This window comes from Myiozetetes cayanensis, unplaced genomic scaffold (genome assembly GCF_022539395.1).
Source record: "Myiozetetes cayanensis isolate MyiCay16 unplaced genomic scaffold, myiCay2020 scf5-8, whole genome shotgun sequence".
Classification (NCBI taxonomy): domain Eukaryota; kingdom Metazoa; phylum Chordata; class Aves; order Passeriformes; family Tyrannidae; genus Myiozetetes; species Myiozetetes cayanensis.
The window spans coordinates 15,606,225-15,617,576 of NW_026087742.1; the positions used below are offsets into that span (position 1 = coordinate 15,606,225).

Genomic DNA, 11,352 nt, shown 5'->3' on the forward strand with positions numbered 1-11,352 from the left:
TACTGGCACATCCCTGAATCAGTTATGCCTATTTATGAAGTATGCTTGAAGCCTCTAAAAACTAGACATTTATATTATTATTATAACTATAGACATTTATATTATTATTTTTGCACTTTCTTAAATGAAAAATATATCCTGTTTGAATGCCATCTTTTAATCTATGGAGTCTGTGGTATTAGTTGAATTAGAAATTCTTGAGAATGGCAGGTACATGCACAAAATTGTTTGCCAGAGCTCACAGCTGTCCTAATCAACTTCTGAGCCCAGGTGTCAGCCTCTCTGCAGTGATTACTCTGAATGAATTAATGGGCTTCAGGCTGGATTTTTCTTCATTCCACCAGCGGATGACAACAGTGAAACAATGCCAGGATGTTTCCACCACTGCTACCTTTGCTGAACCTGTTCTGTGGGTTCCATGCCCCAGTAAACACATGTTAAGAATGAACAAGGCAACAAATGGAATTATATTACTGTGGTTCTTCTGTGCCTTCTAATTACATATTTGTGGCCTTGTGTTCACGTGCTGTATAGCTGTGAAATGCCTAAACGTGACAAATATCGTGCAGCACCTTTCACCACTGCCCGTGTCTCTTAATCTGAAGAAGTGGTCCTAGAGCACCGGGATCGAAGATGTTTAATATCCTACAGGTTGGTGCACTGGTTGCTTGATTTTGAGCTTTAACAAGCTGCAAGTGCCAACTGAAGATTTTTTTTTTTTTCTCCAAATGTGAACTGTTTATAACTTCCCCTCCAGGTAGATTCTCCATTTTGTAGTATTTTGGAGTAGGTCTCCTGAGACTGCCTTTCCCCATTGGGGTGTCATTGCTTTCTGTAGCAGAAAGGAATGTTTTTACTTTCTGTTTTAATAAACCTTCCAGAAACTAACTGGGACCTCTTCACTGCATGAAGTTTGGTTAAAATTGGAAGGGGGATTAGAAAGTTATTAGGACATATATACTTTTACACACATGTAGGCTTACAAACCTGAGCACACTTATATAGTTATATACACCGTATGATTGCAGCATTTCAGTACCTGAAGGGAGCCTACAAGAAAGATGGAGAGAGACTATTTACAAGGGCATGTAGAGATAGGACAAGAGTAGAATAGCTTTGAACTGACAGAGGATAGGTTTAGATTAGATAGTAGGAAGAAATTCTTCCCTCGTGAGGGTGTTGAGGCACTTGCACAGGTCACCCAGAGAAGCTGTGGTTGCCCCATCACTGGAAGAGTTGAGTATGACATTCTTAGAATGGATGCTTTGACTTTTTAGAAAAGTCTGATGAGATGGACAGTCTTGGAGCCTCAAAAGTAGTTCTGATCAAATTGAAAAGATGGCATTTGGAGCTTTCTGAAATTTGCCCTTGTTTTGGGTGTCTTTATCTTCTACCTTTGAATTTGAATGTGGAAAATGGAAATAAAGATCCACAACTGCCTAATGCACCTGTTATCTATAGTCTATTTCTCTGAAATACTATTTTGATAAAATGGACGATGATCGAGTTTCACGCCTTTTAACGTGAACAAACAACTTTATAGTGTTGCTCAGTGTACATTTTTACCAAATGCAACCACAAGTTCTGTTGGAGGATACCCCTGCCAGTGCTCCCAACTTCCCTCCACAGGTAACTCACCTGTGTAATTACGATGGCAAGTCACACCTGGCACTGTCTGCATAGGTGGTGTCTACTGATAGAACACTCTGCACACAGAATACTGAAGGCTATGATTGACAGGAAAAACAAACCAACAAAACAAAACAGAAAATGGATTGAGCAAATATTTTCTATATGTTGGCAAGGAGGAAGAAATAACATTAAATTAACCTGGCATAAATATCTACAGCAGTGTTAGATCTTCTTAGTTAAAAAAAAAAAAAAAAAAAAAAAAGTAATTAAGTTCATTCTACTTTAAATCATTTTTGTTCCAGCCTTCAAGCTTCAGTGTCACCTCCATACATGAAATAATATATGCAGGTATATTTCTAAAGGAGGTATCTTTAAGAAATAGAAAGCTGAAAAACATCGTTTTAAAATAGTCAAAAATATTTAATCTTTTACAACTTTTCAAAGGCTTAGCTTGACTTTTCTCTCACTGAATTGTGAGCATCAGGTATGGCCAAAGTATCAAAAGTCATTGATGTAAGGAAGATTGCTTTTCATCAAGGCAAGAACAAAGCTTATTTGCCCTTTCTCTTGTATGCAGTGTAGATGGTGAAAGAATGTTCTAGGCTGGGAGTGGGAGAGAAGATGACAACTATTTCACAGGAAGATGGGAAATGTGTGAGAGGAAAAGAGGCTGCAGTTTCAAAAAAGGGAAAATAAAAGGACAAAAGCAAATAAGAAGGGTAAAAGAAGTTACTCAAGAAGAAGACCAAAAAAGGAAGTAAGAAATTGAAAGAATTTAAAAGAAGACTGAGTAGATTTTTTTTTTGCTAATATAGTCATAGCTTTGTTTGCTCTCTTCACTCAAACTCTTCCCATTTATGCCAGCAATATGTAGTACAAGGGGAAAAAATCACTGTGGAATGGGAGACACGATTGAAAATAAAGAAAAGGGTGTGGAAGCGAGAGCACACCACATTTAGGGCACAGAATGTAATTTAATTTATGTTCCAGAAACACACATGTATTTCCATAACAGATGTTTTGGGGTATCTAAGTTTGGGTGAAAGGGGTGGGATGGTTGGTTATTTTGAGCACTTGTTATATTGCTATTACTAGATAATGACCCTGGATTATGTAGTTAAATATTAGAGTTGCCATGGTTGCTAGCTGTGTCTTATATTCTTAGCACTGGCTGGTTATCACTTTTTCCTCCCCCAGACAATTCTAATATAACTCTCCAGAAAATATCATTTGATCACCACCTGGTTTAGGATCACTCCTTTTCTTTGCCACGGGTATGACTTCTTTTCTTCTTTTGCACATGTCACAGTAGACAGAGAATCATAGAATCATTAAGGTTGGAAACGACCTTTAGGATTATCAAGTCCAACCATCAACCCAGCAGCACCACCACGTTCACCATTAAACTATGTCCTCAAGTGCCACATCTACATCTTTTTTTTTTTTTTTACACCTCCAGGGATGGTGACTCCACCACTTCCCTGGACAGCCCATTCCATAGCCTGACAACCCTTTCCAGAAGAAGTTTTTCCTAATAATGTGGGAAGTGAAGACGATCTTATGGCCACCAGAACACAGACACATATTAGCTGTGAAGAAATGTGTGATGCCACAGATGATCCTGAGTACATTGTTCACAACTGGGGAAAGACAAATCTGACTCTTTGTACTCTGGAAGCTGTTTTCCTTGTGTCCCATCCATCTCTAAATATACTCATCTCCAGACAGATTTATCTGCTTAGTCTGACACTTTTCTTGGTATTTATTCATTGTGAATATTAGTGTTAAGGAGCTCTGTTGTCTGCATGGTCAGTCATTAGGGCCAAGAGAAATAATTTCCCTAAGACCATGCTGTGTTTTTCTCCTGCTCTGGCATGGTTGTGGTTTATGATTCAAGTCACATTAATGTTCCCTTCCCTCACAAATCCCTCACCAAAAAAGAACACTTAGAGTGTACATTACAGATTGTCTCAAAGCTTTGAGTACCTCAGCACCAGTTTAGAAAATACCTTATCAATGCTGTTAATATTTAAACTTGGGGTACCCATTAACAGAAAACACAGATTACACAGTGCTAGACCTATTTATTAAGCATCTGTAACAAAGGCTACATGGTGCAAGAGCTTAATATGGTGTTCTTTAACCTCTGGAAGCTAAGTTCAAATCCTGGATTAGATCAGAAGCAAATGTTACTGTCCTCATCCTTTTGTGAGCTTCGTAAGCTACCCCATTCATAACATTTAGCAATTCCCTGGTACTCTAATTTTAGATCTGTGGCAGGCTGACAGTATTTGCCTGAAACATCTCCCTACCCTGTAAACAGGTCGTTGATCCTGATGGGAAGGGAATAAGCAGGTTCTGCTGACTCAGAAGTGAGCAATTTTACAACAGAATCACAGAACAGGCTGAGTTGGAAGGGACCCACAAGGATCATCCAGTCCAGCTCCTGGCCCTGCACAGGACCATTCCCAAGAGTCACACCATGTGCCTGAGAGTATCGTCCAAATGTTTCTTGAACTCTGTCAGGCTTGGTGCTGCGACCACTTCCTGGGGAGCCTGTTCCAGTGCCCAACCACCCTCTGAGTGAGGAACCTCTTTCTAACATCCAGCCTGTAGCATTTATTGGACTTCCAGCACAATCTCATGGGTGGCCAATCAATAACACATATGTGCAGCTGTACACACAAGTAGCTACACAAGTAGCTACTTGCCAGTTTACTGGAAATTAGTTATTTGGACAGCTGTTTGCCTCCAATGTACCAGGAGACAACTGGAGATACCATCCCAAACAGAAACTACAGGAAAGATGGCTGAATTGCTCTTTTCTGCCCAGACAGTGCTACTGGATCACAGAATGAGTGCAAGGAAACTGCTTTCTATGAGGGAAGTCCTAGAGTATGGACTACAGCAATATTTTTATTTTAGCACATTTATAGCTTAAGAGCAAAGGTAAATCCCAGGAGAGGAAAATAGTTACCTGTGTTGCTTGAATATTACTGAAAAGCAGCATGAATGCCATGCCTCCACAAAGTCTCATCAAATCAGGAGTGACATTCATTAATAGAGTTGTCCGAGTTTGCACATTGTCTGTCTGTGCCACTCCTGGCTCAAGTCCAAATAGAGTAGTTAGTACCATTCTTTTTCTAGTACTAAAAGTCACTGCAGAAAAGATTTGCCTGCTTTGAAGATGCTGATTACTTGTTAGTGTGTTCACTGCATCTCTCTTTAAGAAGCTCATAAGTGTACGAAAAGTAAGGAAGAATGATTCTGAATCCATTTCTTTGGACACTTCTGTTTTAACAGTCTGTAATTTGAAAGAGCTTAATTTAATCCTTCAGTCCAGCACTGCACCAGAGAATAGTTGGGAAGAAATATTGCTGACACTCTCTCTTGGTCTCCAGAAACAAAAGGTCTTCCAGAGGAAGCCCTTGAGAGACTGAAGTGATTAAAGACTTGTAAAACCTCATTGTCCCTAAATGTACTTTTCACTCTCTAAAATACTTCTCCATGGCCTCTGTCCCATCAGTAAGAGCTGTCTAGCAAAATCATCTTGGCCCCTTTGAAAACTGGTTGATATCGCATGGCCCAACCAAAAAGAAATGAACCTGCTAAAGGCTTGCTGCTTTTAAAAGTTTTACAACTATGTTGTGTCAGATGTAAACAGAATTTTGCTGAGCTAAAATATGCTCTTGATGTTTTCTCTCAAGGGCCTGGCTGAATACACCTTTCACCTGGTGAAAGGAAAGAGGCTTTGCTGCAGCACAGCTGCTCTGCGTTACCTCAATGGTATAAAACAAAGCCAGCATATTTAAAAGGTACAGGAGGATGCCTATATATTGCCTCTTTGGGATGATTTAAAATCTCTGCAATGGCTGCTCACTCTTTTTTCTATTATTATTTTTTCAATGGGAAGCACAGTTGGGAGGCATGGCTGCGCTGAGTCTCTTCTAACTTTGTGACTCCTCAAACTGCAGTAACTGTGACTGTAAACCATGGGCAAACTCTGCTATCACTGAAAGCTGCAGTAAAGACAGAGGAAGGTCAAATTGATCCTAAAATCAGCCTAGACAGAAGTGTTTTTCAAAAGCCAGGTGCTTATGCTTTTGCTGCTGTAAGTGGTAGATTTGCAGCTATAAGTAACGTAAGCGATCAGCAAATACAGAAATGTTATCTTTTCGTGAATACTCTGACCTGCGGGAACAGAAATCCAGATCTGTAGGAATTTCCTGTCTGAAAGCACAGGTCTAGCCTGGCAAGAAGGCAGCAAAAGCTACCCACTTTGAAGGTACTAACATCTTCCCACTGATGACCTACAAGCATTGTTTTGATATGACTGAAAAATAAAGTCATAGGGCTATGAACCGTTAAAGATTAACTAATCTCTAAGATAGAATGATCAAAAGAACTAAGAACCCTTTAGAAGAGACTTCCTGTAGCAGGGGTGAATTTTTGACTTAAAGGGAAAAAAACTGAGGCCAGGCTAGCCTGCTGGATGACTTCAGTGGAGAACAATTAGTAATTCACTAACCCTGTGAGTTACTCATGCCTTCAGTGTGTTTTAAGACCTCTTTTATCTTAACTTGTGCTGAGGTAATTTCAGTTGATACTATACAGGAGACTCCAGCTCCTGTATAGCTCTGGGAATACAGGGCACTGTGTTACTCCATCCAGAAGAAATCACAGCTTGAATCCACGTGTGTCTGCTATTAAGAGCACTAGGAGGTGTCAGGTTTGCAGGTCTATCACTCTGCCTCAGTAGTAGGGCTAAGGTTGGAGCCTAAACACGTTATAGAAACAATGTATGGTAGTTCAGATTCATGTGCCTAGTGTCTGCTAGAATCATCTGAGGCACGGAAAGGAAATCAGGTGCACTTCACAGAATTTACTGATAAATCTAACTAACTGAACAAAAAACTTTGCTCTCTTTCAGTTGTATTTGGTATTAAGAGAAAAATAAATTGTTATTCTTCTGGTAAAGTATTAGCAAGCAATGTCCAGGAACCTGATTCACCACCATGAACTGCATGTGCAGTGTTTACAGTTATAGGATGGTTTGGACTGCGTTGGACTCTTCCGGGGACGTGACAGCCACAGCTTCTCTGGTTAACCTATGCCAGTGCCTCACCATCCTCACATGGAAGAATTTCTTCCCAATAGTCAATCTAACCCTGTTCTCTTTCAGTTTAAAGCCATTCCCTTGTCCTGTCACCCTTGTGAAGAGTCCCTCTCCAGCTCCTTTGGAGCACCTTTTGGTACTGGTAGGGCCTCTAAAGTCTCCCTGAAGCCTTCTGTTCTCCAGGCTGAACAGCCCCGAGCACAAATACTTGAAACCAACATTTTTCAGGTTTGGTCACTGAACAGCAAACTGATCAGCAATTTTGGAAGCTTTGTCTTTTAATGGGAAAAAAAGGACTCTAACAGATTAATTTTCTAGGCTCTTGTTTCACAGGAGCTCTGGTAATACCATGTTAACAACCTACAGTCCAGCTTTGACCTAACACGTGATGACAACAAATTTTTGCATACTGCTTTTTTTAATATATGGGGTTTTTTTCATAACCATTAGAAAGGAGCTGATTGCCAGGCTGGAACAAGTGGAAAAAGAAAGCATGGATGCTGCTCAGCTGGCTAAGGAGTACGCAGAACTGACAGAGGAGAACCGAACACTGAAGCTGGCCCAGACGCAGTGCGTGGAGCAACTGGAAAAGCTCAGAATACAGTATCAAAAAAGGCAGGGTTCCTCATAACTCCCAACTGGCTTGTGTGAGGCAGTTCATAAATGGTTGGTCCTGTGCTGGAAAGAGATTTTTAAAATAAGGATCTGTTTAATATGTTATAATACTTTACTACAGATACGGAGTATGTAGAAGTCTATATTTGAGTCAATGCTTGCCAGCCAGTAACTTAATATAATGGATATTTTATCCATTATATAATGGATATTTTATTTCAAGTAACATAATTGAAGTTAATCTATCTCCATTATATGTTCTACTAGATCAGGTTTCTTTTCTAAACATATTTCTTCCAATTTAAGAATATGTGGACACACTAGAAAATGGTATAAATAGTTCCTGGGTTGGAAATTTGGATCATACTAAGGCATACAGCAGGGACAATGTTAGTATATGGAATACATGTATGTTAAATTTAGTTTGGTGAAGATTTTTTTTGAATTATTTTCCTCATGCCTGAAGTGTTTGGAAGTTATCTTAAAACAGATCTCCTCGCTGATAAAACCTGTACTTCATTATCCTGTGTCAACTTTATATTGTTACATAAATTCTGAGAAATTGCACATTAAAAATTGAAGTAATATAATTCTTTTTTTTCACACGAGTGCACTGCCAGTAATAATTAGCAAGTTATGAAAATAAAAGGAAACAGTTAAGATCAAAATTTCCTTCCTCAAGTGTAAAGATTTGAGAGTCTTTTGGCTCTTGTACTTTTTGACATGCAAGAACTGAAAAATTAATGTAAGAATCATAGTTTCAACTGAGAATGTGTCAGTAAAAGTGCTGTGAGGATATTTTGTTCTTATATTCTGGTCTGTTTTGACACATAAGTGGCTGTAAGTAGGGGCAGGATGTACAAATAACCGAGAATATACAAATAATGGGGATATACAAATAACCGGGAAGTAAAATGTCAGTTTTACTTGCTCTATTTATCCCTGTACTTTCCTAGTTCAACTGAAAATTCTTTGTTATACTTCTATTTCTATTCATTATTCATTTTTTTCATTAAAAGTGGATATAGAAAAGTTCTCAATATTCTCAAATCACATTGTATTTTTAACTCTGCTTGACAGATGCAGCTTCTTACATCTTCATGAGGTTGGAATTCAACTCGATGTGCTATTAGTACTGAAATATGTCTTAGCAATTGAAAACTTGCTGCTGTACCCTGTCCAGTGTGGAGACAACGATGGGAAATCACTCCTGAGGTACATGCTTCTTGCTGGGATGCTCCACAGGCAGTGCAACACTGTATTTATTCCTCTTTCCTTGTCATCTGAGGATCAAAATTTCACTATATCTTGTGAAAGTTGAAGAGGAAAAAGAAAAAAAAAACATAATTAATAAAACCCACTTGGAATATCAGGCAGGGAATGCTGGAAAAGCCTTAGTTGAGTTTTGCACTGATGGGAAACAAAACATGAATATACATCAAGGCTTTGCTTTGAGCACAGAACACCACAGAGTCTAGAGTTTACTTTTTTTTTTTCCTGTATTTATGTGTATTAACAAGAGCATTCTCACTTTCAAATTATTTTGTTATTTTAGTAATTTTTCTATCTAGCTTTGAAAACATCATCCAATCTGGTGATTTCAGTGAATTCATCGAAAACTGTACAAAGTACATAAAATTACTCCATCGACAGACTGGTTTTGGATGTAAATGGGTTAGATGGCAGACCTTTACTTACAAATAGCTGCATTCACCTTGAAATTCTCTATTTAAGTCCAGCCATTTTGCTTTAGATATCAGAATAATAACAGACTGTACGCTGGGATTAAAACCTGAGGGAGAGCCACAGTGAGATGGAGAAGGAAAGCTGGGCCCCTTTTGTGACATATCGCACTTTGAGAGTAGCCAAAGAATATATATATATATATAAAATATATATATTTTCCCTGCAGATACTGACCAGTATGGAAGTCTTCAGGAAACATTTTTATAGGTGTACAGGCACCAAATCTGTGGTGTGGTCCAGCTACCAGCCTGGATAAATATGGAAGTCTTAAACCATCCCAAACTAATTGAAGTCAGAGATTTGTATTTAATCTTGATTATGGCTATTTGCAATCAGATTTTCCTCCTACTTTAAGTTATGGTGACAGTGAAAAATAACAGCCTTATATCAGTATATTTGCCTGCCAGCATGGATGCTCAAGTGTCTGAGAGCATTGATTCAGAGAAATTGTATCACAATCCAAATGAGTAAAACTGATATAGAAGTACCAAGGAAGAAAAATTAAAGGATCTCATGAAAACTATTTTTAAAAGAAAAAGTAGTAGGGGAAATGGGATTCAAAGACAGGACAGTAGAAAAATGGAATTTTCTGAAAATATTCATAGGCAAAGTCAACATCAACCAGGTATTGCAAAGTATAAATGTGGCAAGAACAGCCTTCTGAGAGCTACCTGCTGTATCTATCATCCACCTCTTCATTTTCTTATCAAGAAGCATAATAATGAGAAACATTTTTGTATTCAATAAGTCTCCAATTTTGACATGATGAGTCTTTTCTCTAGATACTCTGGAACTCTGTTGAATAAATAGCTGAAATTAAGCTTTTTAATAAAACACTTTTCATACTGATCTTGTATTTTCCAAGTAGACAGTATGATTTGTGTCCTGGTATTTAAGGAGAGACCTTGAAGTGGTCTGCAAGTTAGGTCCATTGGAAGTATCACAGTTATACGATTATTTCAAAGATGGTTTTACACTGTATTTCACCCAAGAACTTTGAACCCTGTTTAAGCTTTTGAGATCAAATGCCAATGAAATGTTCAATTTTATAATTTCTGACTACAGCCTGTGGGAACTGCGGTTGTATTCAGCAAAACAAGGGTGAAGTCTGAGGCTCTTGCTGTCGATTCACCAGTGGTCAGGAGGCAAGGAAAGGCATGTGAAAGGCTCAGAGGCAAAAGAAGCTGCTAAATGCAAACACCTACACAGACACAGCCAGTTATACAAAGTGTATTTGTTGCTATTAGCCAGGTTAGCCAGGTTAGCAACAGCCAGCATGCCACTGTGATGGCAAATGGGTTTGCTTCAAACCAGTGAAGAAAGAGTGAAGTACATGGGTTTAAAATAAAAGCAAGACCTGTGATTTCCATTTCATATCGTTACTAACTAAATTCCTTCCATCCTTATGAGTGCTGAACAAACTCAGTTTGAGTCTTCCAGTTAGCAAGGATATGACTCATTCAGTCTTAAACAACCAGAGGCAAGGGCAATTTGATACTTGAAAAGTCTGGAAGATAAGGACATGCATAACGTTTGGGCTCAGTGGTTTTTGTTTTTTTTTTTAATGTGTCCCTTTTCAGGATTATATTTATTCTGGCTGGTTTTGTGAATTAATGTTCTTTGGAAATGTGTCACCTCCCTCCAGAGGCTTTATTGCCCTCTAGGCCTTTGTGAAAATTACACATTGTTAACAGCGGGTACAAACAGGCAAGGGTGGGACAGAGAGGTGTTCTCAGCGTTCCTTTGGGTTGGTTGGGGAGCTCTGGCTCTGTGTTTTTGCTGTCTCACCTCCATATATCCAGCTCACAGACCACCTTTCAGAAACGAACTAGTCACAGTCTTCGTCATGGAGCCACTTGGTGCTTTTTCCTACATGAAATTCCTTGCTTGCTAAACACACAAAGTAGAAGTGTCCAAAGGAACAGGGGGGACTTGTCTGGAGGAGTCTTACCTCTCTTCTCATGGAGGGTACAAGATGTGCAATGTGGGAAGAAGAGGGCTGCAGGGAAAGGAAGTTTGGTCCAGGCAGTGATGTAGCAGGAGGAGTGCTGGCCCTGTCCAGCAGGATTGTGAGGACAGCTGACAAAACCTGGGTGCTGGGATAACTTTTCCCTCCTATTCGCATTCTTCACAGTCATACAGGGGCACCCATAGCACTGAGGATCTTCTCCTTCCTAATGGAGTGTCGTGGCATGCATATGCATGGATAATACAGTGATGCACATCCTTGGAAAACCCATGAT

The 11,352-nt window shown here is 39.1% G+C and overlaps 1 protein-coding gene across 1 annotated transcript in view; it reads left to right on the forward strand.

The window, feature by feature from the left end:
• MAP3K7CL (MAP3K7 C-terminal like) overlaps positions 1-8,313 on the forward strand; it is a 28,235-nt gene extending 19,922 nt beyond the window's left edge. Inside the window, exon 5 of the mRNA XM_050332922.1 lies at positions 7,199-8,313. Within this exon, the coding sequence (XP_050188879.1) occupies positions 7,199-7,379 (181 nt within the window). The 3' untranslated portion in view covers positions 7,380-8,313. The remainder of the gene's footprint in view (positions 1-7,198) is intronic.
• Positions 8,314-11,352: the final 3,039 nt, after the last annotated feature.